Below are 24,809 nucleotides of genomic sequence, written 5' to 3'. Positions count from 1 at the left end.
GGATGCAAATAATATTAAGGGATGCTGGTTGTGGTATAGAACATTATGTTCTCCAATAGTAGATGTGCAGTTTTTGTGTGTTGCTGATCTGGTAATATAATCAATCTCTGTTATCCAGCAAGAATAAGCCATTCCTAAAGGCTATGTGTGGAAAAACAGATAAATGAGGCTCTAGGAAGCAGCATTGCTGGCCTTCCTAGATGTAGTTAAAAATAAGGAAAGCATGGAAATAGCTGCAGAAGATGCAAATGTTGCTGCTATTTGTTATACTAAAAAATTGTAAGTAAACAGTGATGCTTTGTAGCCATGTATGGGGATTCAGGTTCTTTAAAATACATGTGTTTCTGTATTCTACCGTTACCTTAAAGTTTAACTGACAAGCGTTGCAAGTACATAGTAAGATATTTATTCTTCTATTTCAGAAATACGTATTTGGCATGCCTCCTTCACCTGTACCAGTGTCACTAGTGTGAGGTTATAACAAAAGTAAAACCACTGAAATTGTTTGGTGCTAGAATGATTCATTGTTGCTACTGTTTAGTAACGTGACTGTTTAAGTAAACTTGAAAATCTGTTTCTTTTTGTCACATTTAAAAATTGGTAAATGGCATTGTGGTAAGGGTTCTAGAATGATATTCTCATCAGCTCAATGGAAGTATACTTTGTACAGTGCACTTGTCTGAAACCTGATTGAAAGTTTGTGCTGGGAAGGAAAGATACTTAGAGGGTGTACATGGTTATTTGCTTTAGATTTTTCCTTGGAGAAAAATATAAGTGCTTAGAACACAGTTAATTGAGGACAGCATTCTGTTCATAGTACTTCTATAAACACTTCTGTTTTGTTTCTATAGGTAAGCCAGGAACAGATCCCAATTCAGCAGCGTGGGCAGCTTATTATGCTCACTACTATCAGCAGCAAGCACAGCCACCACCTGCAGCCCCTCCTGGTGGACCAGCTACAACCCAAACTAATGGACAAGGTAGCTATCCAATAAAAATTCAAAGTAAAACTTAACAAAGAAAAAGTTATAAATTTCTCATTGCTGGTGGTGGGGATGCCCCATTTTTTTGTTGTTGTTGTTGTCTTCATATATTGGGTAAATTTTTAAAGTAGCTAGTTTTCTTGGTAAAATATTGCTTACAGCCTTTAACATTGCTTTTCCTAATTTCAGTAGTAATAAGGGTAAATTATTTGTCATATACACCACAGAGAATTTTGCTTCAATGTGGGCTGATTTAATTAACATCTACATAGTGCAGTCATAAGTAAAAATAAAATGAGCCAAATTGTTGACTGTCGTTTGCTTAAACAGTTGCATCACTGCTAGTGGTTTTAGGGCAATTGTAGTTGTATTTGTATAATTGTTGTGCCTGGATCATGCTTACCACTTAAATTTAGGTAGTATTTTGTACTGTGAGTGGTAGTGGTGTGCATTTATAGGATCTTGAAAACATGATAAACATTTATTTGTTTCTTCATGGTGTCTTTTAGTAATAGTTTATATTTGTAGTACCTTCTACCACAGAGGTTTATAGTGTCAGATTGAGTGATGTCATTTGGGATTGTTGCTGAAAAATTAATTTGATTTTTTTGTAAATTGTTCTATGTATGAAACTAAAAAACCTGTAGTTATATTTTGACTATTTTTAATACAATTCAGGAGATCAGCCAAATCCAGCACCAGCAGGGCAGGTTGACTATACCAAGGCCTGGGAGGAGTACTACAAAAAAATGGGTACGTGTGTAGGCTTTTCTGTTGTTCCATAGTAGAATGTTTTAGGAGACTTGGCATATCTCAATATCTCATTTGGTGAGATGGGGTTTTTACCCCCCAAAAAATAAAAATGCATAATCTATGTGTCTTCTGAACCATTTACTGCTAAAGGCCCTGAACTCTGCAGAAAAACAAACTTTAAAAATTGTGTATAAGGCATTTACTTGTACTCATGCTAGTAATCAGCTTTGCAAAAATACCTCATACTCAATATATCTGGTCATCGGGAAACAACATCTTCTAAATACTTTAGTCTGAGTATTTCTGAAGTATATTTTTAAAGTATATTTAGTAAGTTCTAGAGTTCAGCTTCGATCTGCTTTACGAAGCTGTGTTGTTCAATATTTGTTTCATAATGCTCTTAAGATTACTTTTTTTTCTTACAACTTGCTTTTGGTGTTCCAAGTTATTAAAGCATCGTAACTAGCTTTCAGTTATACCACACCCTTTTTTAAATAGTATTTGCTTTGCAGCACTTAAGAACTGTGTTTAAACTGCAGGTTATACGTTGTTGCTAGCTTTTTCAAAATACTTTGCTTGAGCTGACTTACCAAACTGAAATGTATTTGCTTGTTAAGTTGATGGCTTCATCCTTTCCTGAATAAGGAGAGAATATGTTGTCTTGACACACTGGCAGAAGGTGCCTGTATCTTTTAAATCACAGTAATGTCTTGCCAGGACAGTGTTTTGTCCACAGTGTTCTCCCATGGATATTCTAGTTGATTTAAATGAGTATACTGAGGACTAGTGGGCTTCTTGCTTTCTCTGGTATCTGTTTGACCAGACATATAGCAGCATCCAGTTTGTATTTTTTGTTGGTTGGTGTGGGTGGGAGTGTTTGGTCAGGTTTTTTCCCCTCTTCCAACTGCATCCTGTTTTCTTCATGGAATATTAAAAAGCATTTGGAGTTAAGATGAATAGCATATTTAATTTCTTAATCTTATCAGCCTTCTACCAGGTTGATCTCAAATTATTTGCCAAGACATCATTACCTTTACTCTTCTTCATTTTGGCACAGCATAAGTGATGAAATGAAACAGAAAATATATAATAATGATTTACTTCAAGGATTGTGTATCAGACTAAGAAAATTGCAACAGCATGTCAAACACACGATTTTTAAGATGCTGATAGGCCTTCCCATTTATCCTCTTCATGTTTCATGTAACTACTTGTTTTCAGTTTACTGTCTCTGTTAGTTCAGCTACCATTCTTCAGTGCAAAATTGTAGAGGGTTTTCACTGCCTTTTTAAGAATAATGCAATTTGTTTGCAGGGACTTTGCTGTCTTTCTAATTTTCTGTCTCTGGGAAGCAAAGTCTGGCTTGCACTACTTTTGTATTTGCTCTGACTAAATAATAGCTATTTATAAGGTGTCAGGATAGAGTTTCTGGGAGCAAGTTCAAGAGTGTGAACCCAAAAAAAAAAACCATTGGGAGATGTCAGGATTGCTCTTAAAATGCAAAATTACAAAAAAAAAAAAACCAAGATAAAAATCAAGTAAGAAGAAAAAGAAAAGGGAAGTTCTGATATTCATTCCTTTTTCTAGTTCAAATCCAGTTCTTCGCCTGCAGGAGAACTGTTGATGTCTGGACCTGTATAATTTGACTGTGTAAATCATGAGAACTTTTTGCTTCTACAGAAGATCCACTTAGAAAAGAACTGACCAAGTGAGGTTGAAGAGCAGAGAATTCACTTGGAGTTGATTTAGTGCTAAATGAGGTTGTTTTTCCCAACCTCCTTAACAACATTAGAAAGTAGTAGAAGATCAGATGAATACTAAGGCTGTCCATCAACAAGTTATTGTGGTCTCCAGGTGTTCAAATACAGCTACTACTGTTCATGCTTCGTACAGTAATGTAATGCTTCTGTTCCCATTAACTTGTGCAAAAGGGGAAAGGTAGGAATTGCAAGTCACTCATTCTGACTTTTTTTCAGATTTTTCACAGCACAGATGATTGCACAAACAGCTGTGTTACAGAGCTGAACTGAAACTTGGGACTTGCTGAGCCCAAGCAGTTTTATTTTTACTGCTGAAGAAAACTACTTTGATAATCTGTGGCAAGCTTACAAGGGTGACAGTACTGAGCTGAATAAATGTGATACTGCAGTTGGTGCTCTGGATTTTCTCACACATTGTTAACTATGAGTGCACTGAAAAATTGCGTGGTCTGAAAACTAAAGGACAATCCTCAGTATTCCCATCAAAACCATAATACTGTATTCCAAACTGGCTTCCTACTGGTGCGATATGACTTGGCTTATTATCACAGAGAACATTTCCCGATTTTTTTATTTTTTTTTTTTTTTTTTTTTTTCAGTGTATAGAACAGTCACTTGAAAATAACGTGTTTTCCAACTTGCAAATAATAGTGGCAAAGTCAGTCTCCCTTTTCAGACTTGTTTTGGTCAGGGGCTGTGGCTTTAAGTAGCAAATACCGTTAAAAATAAGACCAAAAAGCTAGTAAAATACTCCTGCACACTGGTACGTTACTGTACATGGATCTTGTAGGTGACCAGACCATCTTATTTGCTGGGTACCCTACTTTGTAAAGACAGAAAACTTGTTTTAAATGTCCCTTGAATATTACCAGTTAACAAGACAGTTTAGCTTTTGAAGACATATAGATGCTGTTATCTTGCATTGGCAACAGAGTCTTTTTATGTTTATTTTTACCAACAAGAGCTGAAATAAAGATTTGCATAACTGGGCCCTAAAAATCTCCCAAGGGTAGGGGTTCCTTCTAAACATGAAGTCATATCTTAGTAAATTATTTTTACGTAACCATAGGAGTTTGTAAATTGATAATTTGAAATCAGGTAATATATTGTGGTCTTGATTTATACGTAAGGAATTCCATAATAAATATTGGAACTGTTCTTTAAGGATTCCTCAGCTTTGTAATGAGAAAAAGGACAAAGAACAGTTTTCTCTTACTAGAATCACCATTGATAATTTGAGTAGTGGAAGAACTGTATAAAAATATGGCGTTCTCTTTCTTAGCCTTCCTGAATGAGGAGGTATTCTGTGTTTCTTGTATTTCCTTTGTTTATACGTAGTTTATCAATCTTGTTAGTATTCCAGTTGAATCTGGATATCGATGAGCATGTAGCGTTTCATGCAGTTCTGTACACTGAAAGGAAGTTTTGACTAAACTGCTGAATTCCATGTGTAGGTTCAGAATTACTTGCAGTACTTAGTAAGGGAATGATGCAGCTGAAATACTTTGAATTTTTACTAACATGTTTCAGGACAGAAGTCCAGTTTGACATCTTTCAGTAGATGTTAAACTTCTTATATTTGATTTATCATTTGAATTTCAACACTGCCTTGGGATAGCTGGCTGAATGTCAGAATAATCTTGGGTTATAATGCACAAAAAAATGCCCTAGCTCTTCCACTCAGCTGTACTGACAGCTATAATACAGCTAAATAATTTGGAAGTAGAATTAGTATCTCATAAATTAATAGCGAACTTGCAAAAAGTGTATCCTGGGATAATTTGTAACCATACTAAAAGTCATTTTGGTTAAACTAATTGATCAGAAGTGTAAATTCAGCTTTTAAGATTAGAAGACATTTAAGTAAGTTTATCTAGGAAAAACAATTGCTTTACTGTATAACACAAAAAGCGATGGAGAGGTTCTTTTTAATGTATCTCCAGTGTAAGTGGAAAAACTATCTAAGTTGTATAGAGGGTTGGAAGGTGAACGATTGTATTTTGAAGAAGTCTAGGATAGTGCTTTGCCAAATGTTCAGATTCTCTGCTCACACTTAATGTTTTTGAGAGCATTGGGAGATTATGTACGTAAGAGGAGTGTGGATAGCTAATACTCTTTGTGTGGATTTTCTGTGTTAAATAAAGTATTTGACAAACAAAACCAACCTTCCATCTGATCCCCTAGACAGTTCATTAGAATCTTTAATACTCATGTTCCCCAGAAGGTTGTGCAGTGGTCTTGTATCCAAATAAAAGGTGAGGTGGTTTCAAGTAGGATTGAAAGCTTTTAAGCCCTCACCGTGTAGAAGCTGCCCCTTTTTTGTGATAGCAGAACAGAAAATCAGGCGCATGTGGAACTGTACAGGGCGTAGGCTTGTATTTTGCTTGGATTTTTTGGTATGGTATGATTGGATGTGCTGGTTTGTTTTGGTTTTTTTTCTCTAGGATACTAGAATCTTGGAAGAGTGATAGCTTTTTGATAGTGTTATAATTCTGACTGTAAAACTTTAATTTGAGAAAATAACTCTTAATGTAGATCATAATGTATCACAGTAGTATTGTTTCTGTTTTGGAAGTTCAAGAAACTTGAAGCACTTCATATAAAACTCTTCTGTCTGGATGCATGCAGGTATGAGGACAGATGACTGGATAGAGGATAGAGTGTTGTTCTGCTGTGATAGGAACATTCTGCTGTGATAACTGCAAAAATACCTTTCACATAAGATTGTGAAGATGATAGTGATAATAAGTGGAGTGTTTGATGTTTCTGAAATAAGAGAAGGGGAAAAAGAAGCTGTCTGTCACAAACCTTTGGAAGAACAGCATGACTGAGGTCCTACAAAGTTGGCTGTAATTATTTTTTTTTATATACACTAAAGATTCCTTGTGTGTTAGTCTATCACCTTTCTAGAGTTTTTAAGCTGCAAGTTGATTTTCTTGGAAAGACTGGTTGTTCCCGGCTGTAAATCTGGGAGTGTGTGTACACACATGTATATACATGCTGTTTTTTCTAGAGGAGTGGAACTTAAGCAGAAGTTGAAAGGAGAGGTTTCAGCACTCTGTTCTGTGGTGGAGTAAATGTTGACAGAAATCATGCTGGTTTTGAAAAATGTAATCTGCAGTAGCCTAGCAACTATATTAAGGAGGCCAGAACTGGGAGAGAGATAAAGTCAGTCAGTCTAGGTGGAGTACAAGAAGAAATCTTGCTTGTTGACCTGTGTTTTAAATTTAAGTGATACCGGTTGTTAGGTCAGTTTAGGTCAGCAGGCTTTGAAGACTTTTGCTCTGGAACATAATTCAAGAGGTGGAAAAAACATTCTTTGTGGTTCCTCAGTTTTGTGTTACATGGGAATTATTACATTAAAATAATAGTATAAGTGGTTAGGTAAAAAAAGCAGCCACAAGATTATTCAACAGCTTTGTCAGGGATACTGCAAGAAGCTAGGTGAGTTTCTTAGGCAGTGCGATTTTGAAATTTTCTCATTTCTATTGCAACAACAAAGCTGTGTAATTCTAATTACTTGTAGGTCAAGCAGTTCCTGCCCCTGCTGGGGCTCCGCCAGGTGGTCAGCCGGATTACAGTGCAGCATGGGCTGAGTACTACAGGCAGCAGGCAGCATATTATGCCCAGACAAGTCCACAGGGAATGCCACAACATCCTCCGGCACCACAGGTATAAAGTTTAAGTGATTTTTGGCTGGCTTCCATTTCAGTGGTTACAGATAGTTTTTTTGCATGTCTCCTGCTTTCTTACCTTTGGAGTATGCATCTTTTTTCTAGCGAAATAACTATCACAATAATTAATAGATGACTTTGTTTACCTGATAACTTGAGTTCTGTTATCTATCCATATGTTTGGTGATTATGGTTTTTTTTAAAAAAAAAAACAAAACCAAAAAACTTTCTCCTCCCAGGGTTTTGAAAACCATGCAAGAAGCCACCACCATTTACATTAACCAATTTTTCTTTCTTAAAGGCTTCACTCCTGAGTTAGCTCGGTTTAAAGGATTTTCTTTAACTTTTTGTGTATCTCTTATGTATCTCTTCTGCACAGGGCCAATAATAAGAAGTGGACAATACAGTATTTGCTTCATTGTGTGGGGGAAAAAACCTTTGTTAAATGTATGGATGCAGACGCCTTGATGAAGATCTTAATTTTGTTTGGTTAAAAAAAATAGTGTTTTTGAAAATGTACAAAATATCTATCACTACTGATAGGAGGTAATATTTCTGTGTAGAAATGAAAAATGGTTTGTTTTTAGTATTAGTGTAGATGTACACATTCCAGCAAATGTATTTGCAATTATGTGGTCAATGCTTTGTGATATAAATGTACTTTTTCAATGTATACTTTATCACTTTTAAAATGCTTGTTTTGTGCTTTACAATAAATAATATGAAACCTCCTGTGTCGGTAAGTTGGATATGTGGGTATGTAAAGAATTATAGGAATGATTTACAACGCTGAATCAAGGTACCTGTACACAAATGAGACTTTTTTTTTTTCCCCCATGAAACCTTGTTGAGTTTAAAAACTTGTCGTTAGCATGTTTTTCCCCTCTTGCAGAATAGTTGTAGATGGAGGATCTCTTTCATTCATTGTATTTTGCTGCCTAGCACCAGTAATCTTGATACCTTAATTTTCTTTCTATTTGATTAAAACTGCATGTGTTTAAGAAGGTGATCTTTTGGCATACTTCCATTGCATTAACAGTGAAATTTCCTTTTACGTGACCACTGTTTCAGACCTGTGCAGCTGCTATAACAGATAACTTTTGTTCTTAATTGAGTACTTCAAAACTGTTCCTGTGTAACTTCTTTATGGATTTTTTCAGACTAGTCCTAAGACTTATTTTAAGTGTAATGTGCTTAAGCCTTCAGTTTAAAGTAGTCCACTTCAAAATTTAGTGTAGAAAAGTTTGATGTGGTATGCATAGTAGTTACAAAAATTGCATCTGTCCTTAAAACGCTGTTTTGTTTGAGTGGTGGGGAGTGGTTGAGAACTTCCTGTAGAGCAGATAACTTCTGTTTTTGTAAATACTCAAGTGTTTGAATCAATTGATTATTTTTTTATATATATACTTGAAACTTCTTATTGCTCTAATGCTCATACTAAAAATCTGATTCTCTTGAAATCCTGTGTTTGCTCTTTGCATATTTATTGGCTCTTTGCATATATTAGACTACATGCAATACAGTCTGTCTTGCCATTGTCTGTTGAAGTGCAGGTTTGATCCAGCCAGTATAGAACTAGCTCTATAGGGGTGAGGAGGACTGTGCTGTGTATCATCCTTGATTGTTCCTTCAAGGAGCATTGCACTGTAAGTACATCAGAATGACAAATTGATGAACTGCAACAGTATCTTTTTGTCAATGTTCCACATAATGAAAATGCCGTACTTGTGTGACTATTATGTTGGAATACAGTGCTGGTATCTTAGGAAATCATAATTGCTTCTTAATTCAGAAACATAGGTTTGCATATACTTATACATACACATAATATGATTTTTTCGGTAAGTATTCCTGAAACGTTTAGCAATAGCTAAAGAAAATCATGTTTCTGTTTATCTGAGTAATAGTTCTTTTCATTAGTACTCCTGAGACAGCTGTATCAGTGTTTTAAAGTGTGCATATCGTAACATTGAAGTCTTTGGAACCACTTGTTAGACAGAAGTTGTCTTTGTCTTCAGATAGTTTGCAGTTATGTAGTGATGTAGGTATGTTTTAAATAATTCTATAACTGTTATTTGCTTTATCTTTTGGGACACCGTATTGTTGCTTTGAGAATAAATTTTTTAGGGTGGCTGCACAGAGGAGTAAAAGGTTAAGGCTTGAAAACTGAAGTAGTTTATTCAGGTAATTAGCAATGTATGTTATTGTGCTGTAGAAATAGAAGGAATTATTTTTATCCCTTTTAAAATAGGAATTATTCTGGTAGCTTAAAGGCTAGGACAGTGTTTGCTGTCTTTAGTGTAGGGTATGAAGTTTAATAGTTCAGATATTTTGCATGGTATTTGTAGATAACCTTATAGAATGGTGCATTTATTATGTACTAAACTGAGCAAAATTAAAGTCACTGGATTCTTTATCATTCACAAAATGGAGGCTGTTGATTTTGATTCATTTAAAGTATAAAATCTTTATTAATTGCAAACAGTGCAATTATTTATACTTCACAGTGCCTTCCCAGACCTTCCACCTTAGGTTCTGCTGCAAAAAAGCAACAGGTAAGCACAACCTAAGGAAGTATATAAATTAATATATTTCAGTACATTAATGTTGTCCCTGTGAGATCTTTGTGGTTGTGTATTGAAAAGCAATCTGCTGCTTCCCCAAATGCATTGTTATTCACGGTTCCATTTCAGTGGAAAGTCTTTAAGTTTTTAAACAACTGTTTATATTTCTAGGTAAACATGTATTTTCTTTCTTTTTTCTTTTTTTTTTAAGAACAGATGAGTAGATTGCAGTAATTACACTTGATCAGAATAAGTGATTTTTATTATTTTTCTTCATAGCTAATTGTTGCAATTTAAAGAATCAAAACCTTTTAAATATGCAGGAATTACTTTGGTTAGAAACGTCAACAGCCTTCACAAATGTTTTTTTATAATAGGGCACTATTCCTACTTAAACCCATGAGACCTAAATATAAAGAATATGACTTCTTGTTGTTATCACTGAACTTGATAACTTGTCTTACAGTTACAGTCTGTTAGTGGAATTTTTAGATAACTAACTTTGCTGATTCCTACTTGACGTGGTAGGAAGAAATTCTGGAATTTCAGAGATTAGTATGTTTTAACTGAAAAAGCATGTGCACCAATTAAATGTTAACAGTACAGCAAATAATATTTTATCTATATAGCAGTCAGTGTATCCTGTTTTCTTGATACTTTAACTGAATTGCTGTATATTTTGATAGTTTAAAATGTTTGTATGTCTTATAGATGGTCTGGTACAGGTTTTTGTTTCAGGTTTTTGTTGGGGTTTTTTTGCTTAACATAAAGCAGCATCTATTTGATTTTTGTTGATTATTCTGTTTCTAAAATGTGCTGCTCCTCTTTCAAAAGTCCTGCTTATCTGTACATCAAAGAAAAATATTCAAAAATACTGCCTTCATTTTCACACACAGTGCTGAAGATGCTGCAAGCACCAAATCATAGCTCATAGAATCAGGTCCTGAGATAGTTACTACCAGTAAAGAGGAATCCTTTGAGTGTATGCCATTGGTGAGCCGATGAGCATGGACCATAGAAGGGCTCCATGTAGAAGGTAAAATTGGCAAAAACATAACAGATTTGAAATGTATCCCATACATGATGGTGTAGGGTATGATTTTTGTTTTGATCACTTTTCATTCTTTAAAGTATAATTTGTTTGACCATAAATGTTCCATAATCTGTTAAGTTTTTTAAACTGTGATTTAATAATATAAACCATCTAAGTTATATTCTAAACAGTCAAGCTTAGATATATTGAATTTTTGAACTAAATTAGCAGTTGTGCTTCAGTTTCTCAAGGCGCTTAATATTTCATCTGTAGTGTATTATGTAACTTCATTTTTGATGTGAGAAAAGGTTAGGTGTGTACCATTTGGATTTTGATACTGTGAATTTAGTGTTGGGCAAGTCATTTGTTCAATTCCTTTTACCTGACTCTTCTTCTTCAACTGTTGTTCCTAAAATGTCTTGAGTAGTCTTTCAGTAAATTTAGCCAGTGGGAGGAGATAGAAGCCAGTTTATTGGAATGTTGCTAGAGTGTGGACGATGAGATGTTCTTGTGTGTAGCATTTGAGGTGTATTGACTTCCAGCTTTCTCACTGCTGGGTTTACAGGCATGCTGTTTTGTGCTAAGCATAGTGTTTATTTGTCAACCCTGTCTCCAAAGTCATAGTTCTTGGGAGAAGAGAAAATAGACTATTGGAGTTACCCTGATGCAAAATGATAACTGGACTGCCTTAGAAATGTAATGCACTTGTCCAAAAGGTGTCTTCCTGTTTCCTGCTTTTTCTTTTCCCCTCCCCTTAGAGTCCATTCAAATTAAGCAGAATGTGAAGAGTATGAGAAGTGTAAAAAGGAAGCATAATGTTCAAAGTAGGAAAAGCATTTTCATATCTCTCTCTGCAGCCTATTCTTTAATAGGACACAAAATAAAATGTCAGGTGGATAATCTTCAGTCTACCTTGATCAAAAGTCATCTATTTAAGTTGTCTGGGCAGACAGGATCATTATTCACTTGCACAGCCTGTCTTGAAGTATTTAATCTTTTTACTAGTAGTATTTTATTGGATGATGGAAACTGTTTCTTCCCTGTTCTCTTCCAAAGTAATGTTTAAGTTTTCCATTGCATGCTAAAAACTTCTTATTTTGCTTTTTTTTCTGGAAGTGGGGGGGGAGGAAGGGAGGACTGGGCTTTTTCAGCAAGCATACAGTTGACAGGATTCCCTCTTCCCTAGTAATAGCTTATAAAACTCCTATGTATGCACAAATATTTCTCTTACGTGCATGTGAAATGCCTTTTCGTCCTGAGAAAAGTGTTCTCTGCAGAAACTACCCGTGTGTAAAAAGAAGATTGGCTTTAAAAGGCAACTGTGATGGGAACAGTGTCTTAGGGAGATGCAGCTTGGACTTGAGGTAAATTGAATGCTTTACAAAAATGTGGTTTTGAGCTTGCATTGACATTGTATGTAATATGGGTACACGTTAACTGTATAATGTTTTTTGTATGGTTTTTCTCAATAAATGTAAACTGATGGATAATAATAGCAATGTTTTTGTCTTTTTTTATGCTTCTATCCCTGCCTTCGTTAGTTTGAAATAACAGCTTCAGAGGAAAGATACTGCAGCAACTAGTACTTCTGTGAATGAACATCACCCACATGAAATGAAGCAGAATATATCGTTATTAGGATAGATAATAATTCAAAACATCAGGCAGCCTATTACCATTCTTTTCAAGAGGTTTCTGAATTTCTAACTTTTATTGAGGCAAAAGTGACTTTCAATAGATAACTGTACAAGGAGCAGTCAGCAGATTAAACCACAGGAAATTTTTTTAAGTGCATCAATTCATTTGCTGCAGCTTACCTTATCTTTATATTAAGACTTAAGATTAAGTGTTCTATAAAATGTGACTCTTGTAAAATTACTCCTGCTGAAGCTAAACAGTTCAGATGGTGTTAGCACAATGGCATTGGTGTTGATGTCAAGAGGTCTTAGAGAAAAATAGTACGGTAGCATTAAGAAGACAGATGTTTAGAGGTGCAGTAATAAATTTATTGCATTGAGAGAACAAAGGTTGAGAAGTTAGGCACTTCCTGAAAATACTTTTCTTAAAGCTTGCTTCCTGTCAACTCAAAATAAGAGCCTATTGTAGCTGTCACCAACTGTTCTGATTTTTTCATTGCTTAAGCGATACAGGAAGTTTTACAAGCAAATGTTGGTACTATAAAGGCTACTACAAGCCTTAATGAGGTTGTTCTACTTTTGGGTTATCAACTGCATAGGTTGGTAAGAGCATAACAGTTTAAATGCAAGCCCATTTAAAACAAAAGAACTAATGCTCTTTGAAACAAAACAACAGAAGTGAGCAGTTATGTCATCTTTTATTCTTTAAAAATAGTACACTGGGGGTTTTGAAAGTCATCAGTAAGTATTACCTTTTGCCAGTTTAGTGCCTCTGGGATAAAGTAAAACAGCTTAAATATTCAGTGTTCATGCAAAATATACTGATAGATTTACACTACTACACAAGTTTCCAGATTGTGTATTTAGCTTTATACTATTACACAACAGTTGGTCTTCAAATGTGGGAGCCAGTAATTATAATTCAGTGTTTTCTTTGAGCTGATCTTTCATACATTGATTCCTTTTTTTAGCCTTTTAACACTAATTTTTTATTTGATCAAGGAACTCGGGACACTCACAATTTGAAGGTTACTCTTATCTGATGCAGGAATGACAAATCAATGCATATCCTTGCTTTCTTTAGTTGGCCCCATCAGAGAAAGAGATGATGTAATAAGAAAGTTTGGAGGGGAAGAAAGATTCCAGCTAAAGTAGAGCATTAGTAGTCATCAGCTAGAAAATAAAAGGGTTAAGAGAAACAGATAATTAGATTTTCATAATAGGAAAGATGCAAGAAGAGTATTTGAGAATCAAGCGAATTAAAATGCTAACTCTTACTTTCAATGGTGAGAATACAGGTGCTAGCAGACGTGCCTCTGTTGTTGACTGCTTTACACATATATTCCCCTTCATCTTCTGGGAAGGTTTCTGGCAAGTAAAGGCAGTAGGTTTCTCCTCTTTCAATGTATTGATAGTCCTCAGAGTCCTGCAACATTTCCCCCTCAAACCACCATGTAACTTCAGGTTTTGGTTCTCCAGTAATTTTAACTGTAAATCTCACTGGCTCGCCATCAACAACTGATGTGTTTTTCAGTGATTTCTTGAACCAGGGAGCTCCAGATCGAGCCTGATCCTCCTCATCTTCGCAAGTAGAACCGTTGATAATACTTCCCTCCTCTTCTTCTTCATCTTCCCTTTTCTGTTAAAATAAGTCCATTTAGAGCACTTGAAAAGGCATTAGCAGTGTGACTGCTAAGGATACGTATTTGATCACAGAAGAACTGCCGCATTCCTGAGAAGGGGGAACGTAACGCCTGCCCTCACTAGATCAACATAACGCACTGAATCTGGATATGGAACAGGCAGTAAAATGGACTTTAATGAGGCTGAAATCTTGGGGTAGAACATAGTTATGAACATAGATTCCATTGCCAGACTAATCAAAGGATTTGATGAACTTTCATACTCTTCAAGAATATGTGAGAACCCCAAAGGCAGTTTTACATTCCTGCAGCAATTGACAGCAGCTGTTAAAACAAGTATAATGTTCCTTTTATACCTCTGGCGGTGTCGCCATCAGTGGTAATCAGAAGCTAGGTTAAATGACACTTAGGACTCAGGAAAAGGTACTTTGTAATTTATACCTTCTGTAATGCCGCATCAATTTCTTTTTGTTCAAACTGCATGCGTAGTAATTTTTGTTCTTCAATTCTCCTCTGCTCCTCTTCTTCCCTGGCTCTTGCCATTTGTTCAAAACGAGCCTTCATGTTGACTTTATGAGTAAATGGAGCCTCAGATTTCTTGGCTGGTCTCACATCTACCTCATCGTCCTCGGGGGGGGGGGGAAATTAAAAAATAGGACTTAATGCATTTATTACCTTTTAAATGTGTATGATGATAAAAGCAGTTTGGTAGAACTGTAGTTTTTAATTGAGCAAAGCCACAAGTCCTGTTTTTCTTAGAGGTTTGTTTAACGCTGGGTTTAAGATTGTCTTGTAATAGTTTATCCCAGGGATAGGGTGAAATACTTGCAAAAGTCATTTAAAAAATGTTAAATATAAAATAACTCCTCAAGATATATTTTCATATGGAAGTAGAACACTGTCTTGTGGCAATAGTAAATCCTTAGTGACTTGACTTCTATGCCATGTTAGGGTAGCTGCAGCACCTACCACAGGTTGACCTTACAGAAACAACTAGAGTGACAGTTACTAAGTTAAAAGCTCAAAAATAAGGCTTTTGAGCTGATACTGAAGTGACTAACTACTGTGGATAGGAACCTCAACAAGGCTCAGATGAGGCTGACCACTGTTAAAAAAGGTTTCATGCATTGCCACGTGTTTGTGTCACGGAAGCTCACGTCTGTGTTTTGGATGACAGAGCACAGTGTTGATTTATTGGTTAGACTGATAGCTTCACTTCTTATTTCTGCCCCCTGAAAAAATGCGATAGTTTCCAGCCTGAAGCATAGTTAATTAGGTATCTTTTTCTGCTCTACCCTGAGAAATGAGTAAAGATGATAAAAAGACTTGGTCTTAAAATGGTATTGTTTGGGTTTGTGTTGGTTTGTTGTGGTGTGGTTTTTTTAATACCAATTAAAAGCAATTCATGTGGTGATCTAATAAATTCTCAAATATGAATGTTTCAGACCTTCAGGCTGGCAGGTTTCACATTAAAATGCTGAATTGAGGACCTTGAGCAGAAAAAAAGATCTCTGCTTGGCCAGATAACTCATTAATAAACTGGTGCTGTTTAAGAAAACGGGGATGCTGAGGCAAGACTTCCTCGTGCATCCAAAGAAGGGAACAGGAAAGAAGGGAGAAAATATTTTTGGAAATACAGCAAGCTTTGAATGCAGCAGCACTGTCCGCTCCTGGATCATTAGTGTGCTAGTCAAGTATAGCATTAACATACAGAACGTAACTTACCTCTTGAAATTTTTCAGCTTCCCTTTCTCTTATTTCTTCATCCATTGCTCTTCTCTTTGCTCGCTCTTCTTCAATCTTCTTCTGTATTTCTTCTTGAGACAATTGTCCTATTTTTTCAAACTTGCTTTTTAAGCTCTTTGCCTGAATAGAGCCACTTCTTTTTAGCTTTATTAATTCTTCATATTCTTTGCTTAGCTCAAAAGTTTCGGACTCTTCTTCCAGCTGTTCAGAAATCACAGAATGTGTAAAGATGGAAAATGCCTTAGTTATTTTTACTACCTGTTTTCCCCACAGATAGGTGTAACTTACTACACCTAATTACTGCATTTGTATCATGTCTAAACTAGATACAGATTTTAAAAATACTTTGCTTGAATATACCCTTTGTTATTGCTGTCAATAAACCACCCTTCACAGACTCGGAGAACCAGACACCTAGCAATACAAAAAAATGATACTGGATCCTTAATTTACCTATCTGACTTAATTGTAATATGGTAAGAAATAATTTCCTGGAATACAGCTAATTTGTTAAGATTACTTTTGCTTTTAATTCAGCAAATGAGATTTCAGAATGTCATGACTGGAAAAGAAATAGCATTTCTAGATCCTGTAATCAAAACTTGTCTGAAGCTGCAATTGTTGTTATTTTACTCCTTCCTTTTATGACCCCTGACTGACAGTAAAGATGTATATGCATTTTAGTTGGATGTCCCTGTCTCTTCTTTCCCAGGATGTAATACAAAATTTACTTGAAAGTTTCGCAAGCTAGAGCCTTTATTACTCGCTCTAGCTCTGCTTAACAAAAATAAATAACTAAATGTAGTCCATTTGACATTCAAAAAGGAATAGTAAAGAACTGGCACCCACAACGAAATCAAACTGAAGTGTAAAGTTCATGAACAATGTTTTATACATTTGGTATGCAAAGCGAATTTTGTGTGTGATTTTTAAAATCAGCTGTGACTGTCTTCAAAGCATTGATATGCTGAAGTTCAGGCCACTAATTCTTTCCTAATTAGTTATCACGGCATTCCCTTGAGGAAAAGCAAGAACTTTGCTCTTACCTACTTTAATTTTTGTATTTTCATTTGGGAACTAGGTGTTTCTGTTCTCCCAACATTGTAAATACTACATAATCATTTTAGCAATACTGTAGATTTTTCAGAAGTGAGTGTAAAATATAATTAACAGACTTGAAAATAGGTTTTTAGTTTAAGGGTGGCAAGGGATAAAAGCATTTTCCTGTGATTGGTGATAAAAAATTGTGTTGTACAATGTTTTAAAAATACTTTTATCTATTTTTCATTCTTTTCACAGAATACGCTATATACAATTCCTTTTAAAGGAATTTTCAGTTAGTTTCAAAGTTTGAGATTTTAGTAATTAACTTAAATGATCCATCTTATTTTTATTCAGAGCATGCTTAATATATCTTTGGATATACAAACCTCTCCCATTTCTTGTCTTAACTGTTGAAATTCTTGCTTTTCCATTTCCAACTTTTGCCTACGCTCTTCTTCTGTGCGCCTCTTTTCTTCTTCCATCTTTTGCCTCAGCAACTCCTCAAAATTAATTTCCAGTTTACCAGGTATGAGAGATTCTTGAGAAACTGTTTTAAACATTTCTGGTGAGTCGTCATCCAGCACCTGCTGAAAATTCAGAGCATTAATGATATCTGTGATGAAATGACACCGTTGCTCAGACACTTCTAGTACATGAAGATAACAAAGTACTTTGCAGTATCTGCCACAGTACAGTAAGATGCAATATGACAACGTTCCTCTGATGTTTTGGGATGGGGGAGCGTGTTTGCCTTTAGCTCTTTATTATTGCAACGCTAAACTTTTATGATGAAGGTGCTTATTAAAATGTAGTCTTTTTTGCAAGATGATGGAGATGTCAGAGTGCAGCTTTGGGACCTGAAACAATTAATTCCTATTTATTTCATAGACTATAATTAGGCAGAGTGCTTGTGTGTAAATGTCATTGCTCTTAATGCTGAAGTACGTTTACCTGTAATCTTTTTCTAAGCAAACTGAATTATATTCCTGTTCTTAAGCAATATTAGTATTTCCAGTAAGGAAAACTGAACAGAATTTTCTACAAGAAATTCTTCTTGTGCAGGAATTGGTTATACTAAGTTACTTTGCCAGTTCACTGGTTTGTACAACCCAACAGCAAGGGTTTCCTCCTCCCCTTGTCCTTTTCTGAGACTTCAGAGTAGGGTTAGGCTTCAGTGGTCATTCACGAGCAGGTTGCTGATTTTGTAGACTTAATTAATAAGAAGATGACAGGGCCTAGGAAAGGTGATTTTCATTACTGCCGGAATTGGGAAGTGTAAAAACAAGTATTTGTTATCAGACTGAATTTCTTGAAGCAAAGCATTGCTAAAATGTGAAGCTGTATACTACAAAAATGGCCAGTGACTTATGCAGGAAGATTTTTTAAATAACTTATCGATAAAACCTATATAAATGTATATTTGTGCATTTAACTATGTAAACTTATTAACAGAGATTGTCTCGACATGAATGTTCTGTGGATAAATGTGAGATGAGGTCAAGTACTGATCCAGAACTGTGTGGCGATGTGGCTTTTGGCACTAATTAATTGGCACGATTTGAAAAGCCTTGTGGCAAACGTGGAAGAGCCCAACGTGCCCAAACTGTAGACAGTCCCAACAGTAGTAATCAGGCAAATGCTAGAAAGAGCTAAAGGAGCAAAATTTCCATTTCAGAAAGTGTTTTGACTAGTTTTGTAAAGAAACAGAAAATAACCATTTTTCAAAAGGGAGTGCCAAACAATCTTTTCTCTTTATTGATATTTACTGCCATTGAAACTTAGACCTTTCACTGCTGTTTGTGCCTCTTAGTTTGTACCACTGCCTTGACCTGCTCTGCCCCTATCCTTTTTATTTTTCACAGCTTGCTCAGTAGTTTTTTAGCCTAAACCCACTCAAATACTGCTCTTTGCTATAGATGTCCTTTAGATTTTCCATCTGAGCAAGCTTGCGGTTGGACTTCAGCCCCACCATTCCTTCCATTCTTGATTTGTTTTGCATAATACGAGCATATTTGTGGAAATTTTGTTACGGAGAAGCGGAGTCAAAAAACAAAGCTGTAAACTATTTCCTTTAATGAAAACAATGCATAGCCACATCGTTTTCAGAGGCTAACCACAGCTAAATTAGCAAAGAAATGAGTCTCTTGCTTGTGATGCATTAGTTCATATGCTCATCACTTCAGAAAATACAGAACCTAAGTGAATAGAAGCATTAATTCAAAATTTACCAACACGTGTACGTATAAACTTTTGAAAGCTGTGCATGTGAGCAAACACTAGCAGCTGTCTGCTCTGTGTTTGCAAGTCCTAATTTATGAAAAGACAGTAAGCTGGCAATCCTGGTTAAAAAAACACAGGAAAAAAAAATCAGCTGAATTGTGTGATGTACAAAACTTGTGGTTAGTTCAGTAAATATCTTAGCCATATTTTGTAATGTGAGACCATACTTTTTTTTTCCTGCAGAGTGGGAACAGATGGTCGTAAGAAACAGAAACAGTCCTGTAAGAACCATAATTTGCAGCACAGTCAACCTATTTTCAATGGGCAAACAGTGACTGATGGAACTTTTTTTTCGTTCATGTTAAGACAGGTTCTTTATGCGGTCTCTAATAAAAAGAGTGGGATAGGGGTGAAAGATGAATGCTTCAGTCTGAACATGAGCGTGCTGATGGTGGGAAACACGGAAGTATAAATGTAGCACAAGTAAATGTGAAATAGGGAGAACCTTCCAAAAGGAGGTGGCGTTTGTGTTTTCCAGCAACAATATTACTACTACTCTGTGTGTATACTTTCAAAACAAAGTGAACATGAATAAATATGAAAGAGGTTCTAAAATAACTACTTAATTTAAATGCTTAAATAAAAATCGAATGTGAAGTTTTACTACTTGGGAAAGAGATGACCGATAGGTTCTTAAAATGTTTAAAAGCATGCCTGCATTGCTGCTACAGTGTGTAGCTATGGAAGACAGGGAAAGCATGGGCATGTATCTTATAAGTAACAGGAAATGTGGTGTTCATATTCTGGATGCTAATTAACAGAAAACTTGCAAATATGTGTAGGCTGAAAATATACTTCCAGTAATTTTTTATTATTTTTTTTTTTTAAAATACTGAATGTCTTCACTGTCTGCAGTTACAGCGCAGTCAGACTCTGTGCTGTTTAATGGATTAAACTCTGTTTGATCAACGAGATTTTTCTTGCCTGGACACATATCTTAGGTTCTTACTACGCTGAGGCAGAAAAAAGATTCTCAAGAAAGCAGGAAAAAACAGAAGACAGTACATAATTTCTTTGCCTTCCTTTTGTTGTCTGCTTGCTTTTCATAAAAATTGGAATGACAGAAGTCCAATACCACTCATTTATTTCTTTTCTAGTGGCTTTAGTTTGTTTGCTCTCTTTGGAGGTATGGACCGACACTGTTTTCCGTAATTGCTTACCAATACAACATCAAATATAAATTTACGTTGTAGTTTCTCTAGGTAGTCTTTCGGCATATAGGTCTTGTCTTTGGCCCAATTTCCAGGCAGAGGGAGCACTGCTTGCAGTATTAGTAGTCATACAAAGCGTTGCCTCACAAGCATTGCTTTGAATGATGAGGAACATTTAATTAGGCATGCAGTTGGTCTTTCCCAATAAAACCACAGAAGGGAATGTAGGTAAGTGGGTTGTTCCACAGTTCTATATGGCAAGTCTTGTCCTTCCTTTTGAAACAAACAATGCTTGGTTTTAGTTGGTATTTGTGTTATTTAATACTTTATTTGCTAACATCCACCAATAAGTAACTGGCTTATACTCAACAGCCTGCTGAAATGTGAAGTTGTTGGAGTAAGTGTTAAGAATACAGTGAAAAGCACTATGCTAGTTATTTTTTATAAAAAATGTTGTTGCCACCCTCTGGAATTGGGTGTCTTTCTCTGCTTTCAGGTAGTGTCAGTATGTCAATCCTAGGTCTCTGAAAGTTTGTCTTCAATATAGCCTTAATTCAAATTTCAGAAGTCATGGCATATCAGATTAATTGTAATATGAAACTTGCTTAGACAAATAGAAGTTGTTCTAATGGTAAATGTCACAAGTTACTTTTTCTGTTTCTCTGAACAAGCAATTAAATACAATAAAAATACCAGTTAGCTGAGTTCAGCCTTCTTAATTTTTCCTTGCTGAACAGCCACAGATGACTTGTACTTACAGTGAGCATTTCTCTAGTGTGCTCTTAGTTGCGGTTTGGCTAGTAAGAACTGATGGTGGACAGCCTGTAAGGGCAGAGATAAACCTGGAGAAGTAAAAGGAACTGCTCTTCCTCCCGCAAGAGACTATCAAACCCTCTTTGTGAAAAGATTTTGCTTTCCAAGTCTGTTGTGTCTAGCATAATAATGTCCGTTGGACACAACATCTCGTTTGGACTAAATTACTGGAAACCCTTTCTAGGCTTGCTGTGATGAGGGCTTGTTCCGTGGTGATTTTTGGTATTGAACTTGATTAGTTTATCCCACTACCTTCTGTAAGTAGCGAGGTGAACTAATTAATGATGTAGTTGAAGTATGCATTCCTTAACTGTATTTAAAGCTTTTTTTTTCCCCAGAGCTCCTTTCCAGTTCATTTGAGACTTAAGTAAAAATTAAACTATATACTAAACAAAAATGCCATACCATGTTCTTCCTTGCTTCAGCAAATGCTCTTTTCTCTTCTTCTATGCGTCGTCTTGCATCCTCTTCAGCTTTCCTCTTTTCCTCTTCTCTCCTCTGTCTCTCTATCTCCTCAAAACTGAGTCTCAGTTTACCAGGACGGAATTCTTTAACGGAACTTTCAGATTCTTCATCGCCACCTTCATTTATCTTCAGAGAAGAGGGAGAGGAAAAAATAGAAAAGAGTTATCCAAACATACTCCACTTATTCCTTTCCGATCTTTTATAAATGTGTTGGGGTTTTTTTCTCCTTGGGGGAAAAAATACATCAGGAGTTGGGTTTATGTAAGAAATGTTCTAGGCTTGGTTTTAGCCAGGGAGGGAGAGAAAAGAAACATATTGCGCTATCGAATATGTAGGTTGTATAATTTCTATAAATCTCAGTGTGTAATTCAAAGAACAACGTGTTATCAGGAAAAGGCTGAACAATTAAGTACATATTTTATGGTCTCAGGGTTGGATCATTTACTGTAAACCACTCCCTATTCACCTTCTTTACGTCATTTTCATAGACCTTTATACCATCAAGTCTTTTTGTTTGCATATAAATTGTTTTTAACGATACACTGGCTAGTTAAAAAAATGCTGTAGAGTTTTATAGCAAAACTAAATCAATTAACATTTTGTTACTACTCCAGACTGAGATTTTTGTTTTTCTTTTCTTTTTAGACATTTAATCATCACTGAAGAAAGGGAATTGAGATACTCTGATCTCTTCACTATTGCTTGTCTCCAGTGAGCACTTACCTGCTAAGAGAAGCCTGTGGTTTGCAAACTGCAATCAAGAACAAAAGAATGAGCCATCTTCAGAAGGCACCTCTGAGTACTTTATTTGTTAATGGAGGAAATGGACTGGTAACTCTCAGAGTACTGATAATCCAGGTTTCTGTATACTGCAGGCAGCCCTGGGACTGTTACGCAGGGTAGCCAGTTAAGGGAATTACAGAAATCTTTTACTTGAAATTCATAAGGGAAGAAAGAAAGAATTGAAGGAAATTAACTGCTGAACTCTTTTAAGAAAACTTTGGACGTCAGATTTCAACAATCACTGATACCAGATGAAAGTGCATGTTAGAAAGCGTCTTTTGAAGTAGAGAATTTGTAAATTACTGTATATTACTGGGTTAATAAATGCATATATGTAAGGGTGGGAAATGTTAACAAAACTTCAGTTAGAACGGCTAATGACTTTGTGAAGTCCTCTCTCCATTTTCTTCCCTCTTCTCCTTCACTAGTAGCCCCTGCCCAAATAAATACCAAATGTTACTGTGTGGAAAGGTTAAGTGGTTTATTGGAGGTGCAGGTGGAGGAGTAAACTACGGTTTGGGTAACTGCCTAAACCTAGAACCCTCACAATCTGGATCAGTTGGTAATTTCAGTGTTTCAGTTTTCTGGAGATTCTATGGGTTTTTTTCCTGGAGAATGTAAGTTTCTTGAATGGTTTTGAAATATAGTCATCTTGAGCTGTTTATCCAAGAATGTTCATTCGTAATTATACTCTTAAGTTAGCAAATTCCTAGAAATAATGTTTTAAGATATTTCATGAAAGATTAAAACCTCATTTCTCGTTAATCATCTTTGTATGTGAATTAGCAAGTCCTAATGATCATGATTGTACAGGGAAAAGATATTTAAATGCAGAACTTAAAAAATGCTTTTGCAAACGGAGTATGGTAAAGTAAGGAAATGTAAAACTATGTGAATACGAAGCATATAATTCCTTTATTATGACCAAAGAACAAACTATAGTGAGGTCTGTTTATGGTTAATCTGTCTGGTTTATGATAAAGAACACATATGGAGGCAGTTTTGCGAGTAATGTAAAGCAGGAATTGTGAGCTATATTACTCACAATTTGGTGCTTAATCTAATAATTTCTAGTGTATTGTTGTCTTATGCCAGTACATACAAGAGAGCTGACCCGTCTTTTTTTCCCTTTCTTCTTAAGAGGAAAGTTCTAATTGATGTATTTATCTATCATATTTATAAGTAAATACAGGAATAAGAAATAGCATTCTAATACTACAGAATGTTTTCATCAAAAACTGGTTACTGAAACATCTGAAGCACTACTTAAGAACAAAACAAGACAACTAATTATCTTCTTGACAACGTAGAGCTTAAGTTACTACAAAGTGTAGATATAAAATCTGCTAAGATTGCTGGCAAATTTAAAAAACATACATTTCCTGGTTTTACCGAAAGAATGTCTAAAGCATTATGCCAGTGTGGTTACTAAGTTTGAGGTAAGATCAAAAATAAATATTTCAAAAGTAATTTTCAGACTTTTAACAGCTTGAAAATATACTTAAGGATTAAGAGAAGAATCAGATACAGGGAAGACTAGAAAAGTATATCCTATGTTAAAATATGAACAGAACATGTATTTACCATTTGCTGTCTAGCTTCTTCGAAGGCACGCTTTTCCTCTTCTAAACGCTGCCTTGCTTCTTCCTCTGCTTGCCGCCTTTGATTTTCCTGTCTTTGTCTTTCAAGTTCTTCAAATGTAACTTTCAGCTTACCAGGAGACAGAGGCTCTTGGGTTTCCTTGTCTTCATTTTCACCCTGTGTAAGAGAAGTGAAATACTTACATCTTAAATAATAGGTACTTATTTCTTAGGTATTTTTAGATTTACCTTGGTTTACCTTGACAAATGAAAGGCCCTTGGTTTCCTTAAGGAATTGGTTTTGTTCCTCATATTTTAGCTTCATTTCTTCATCCTGTCTCTGTCTTTGTTCAGCTCTCTCCTTTCCTGTGTTCTCAAAGTTTATTTTCATCTTCCCAGGTGTTTTGGTGGGTTTTACAGGCACTACTGTAACTAGCAGAGAATCATCCCCTTCCTGTCCAAAAATAATTTATTATATTTTCATAATACAAATTGAAAATACAGAGTTCTACATTAAACTAATTTCTTAATGAAATTTTTGTTTTACCTGTGTGCACCAAAGCTTCCAAAAAAATTACTTGTATTGAGTATTAACCACAAGAATAAACCTGTGGCAGTCAAAATTTTTCTTCTAGTATCTGAAGAGCATCAAGACTGAATGATATTTTAAACATAACTACTGGCAAACTCCTTAATTCCTTTACATATTTTCATTAACTGTTAATAGTAAATATTCATGGTTTGGAGAAGAGCAGGTGAAATTTTCAACACATAGCAATTGTAGCCACACTCTACTTCCAGTCTTATATTTATTACATAAAGGATATACTGTTGCTGGAGTAAGCTAGTAGTTCTAGACAGCAATATGTAATTTGTCAGGCAGAGTAATTTTTTTGAAGG

General features: G+C 35.5%; 2 protein-coding genes across 30 annotated transcripts in view; one reads left to right on the top strand and one right to left on the bottom strand.

Annotated features, from left to right (window-relative positions):
* FUBP1 (far upstream element binding protein 1) overlaps positions 1–23,094 on the top strand; it is a 36,608-nt gene extending 13,514 nt beyond the window's left edge. For 4 of the 14 annotated variants that reach the window (XM_037404906.1, XM_037404904.1, XM_037404903.1 and 1 more), the window contains 4 exons: positions 852–980; positions 1,662–1,736; positions 7,023–7,168; positions 8,719–12,260. In XM_037404906.1, coding sequence (XP_037260803.1) covers positions 852–980; positions 1,662–1,736; positions 7,023–7,168; positions 8,719–8,757 — 389 coding nt within the window. In that variant the 3' untranslated portion in view covers positions 8,758–12,260. Of the gene's footprint in view, positions 1–851; positions 981–1,661; positions 1,737–7,022; positions 7,169–7,549; positions 7,911–8,718; positions 12,261–22,191 lie in introns of those variants that run through there. The other 10 variants (XM_037404907.1, XM_037404902.1, XR_005106867.1 and 7 more) reach the window with 9 other exon arrangements.
* NEXN (nexilin F-actin binding protein) overlaps positions 9,919–24,809 on the bottom strand; it is a 26,923-nt gene continuing 12,032 nt past the window's right edge. For 9 of the 16 annotated variants that reach the window (XM_037404890.1, XM_037404896.1, XM_037404888.1 and 6 more), the window contains 8 exons: positions 24,169–24,363; positions 23,914–24,087; positions 21,487–21,672; positions 17,224–17,424; positions 15,773–15,994; positions 14,489–14,674; positions 13,683–14,043; positions 9,919–13,577 (listed from right to left, as the gene is read on the bottom strand). In XM_037404890.1, the coding sequence (XP_037260787.1) occupies positions 13,564–13,577; positions 13,683–14,043; positions 14,489–14,674; positions 15,773–15,994; positions 17,224–17,424; positions 21,487–21,672; positions 23,914–24,087; positions 24,169–24,363 (1,539 nt within the window). In that variant the 3' untranslated portion in view covers positions 9,919–13,563. Of the gene's footprint in view, positions 14,044–14,488; positions 14,675–15,772; positions 15,995–17,223; positions 17,425–21,486; positions 21,673–23,913; positions 24,088–24,168; positions 24,364–24,809 lie in introns of all 16 variants that reach the window. The other 7 variants (XM_037404898.1, XM_037404883.1, XM_037404887.1 and 4 more) reach the window with 3 other exon arrangements.

Source organism: Falco rusticolus, chromosome 11, assembly GCF_015220075.1.
Source record: "Falco rusticolus isolate bFalRus1 chromosome 11, bFalRus1.pri, whole genome shotgun sequence".
Taxonomy (NCBI): domain Eukaryota; kingdom Metazoa; phylum Chordata; class Aves; order Falconiformes; family Falconidae; genus Falco; species Falco rusticolus.
Note: the sequence above shows the minus strand (reverse complement) of the source record. Positions and strands in the feature narration are given on the sequence as shown.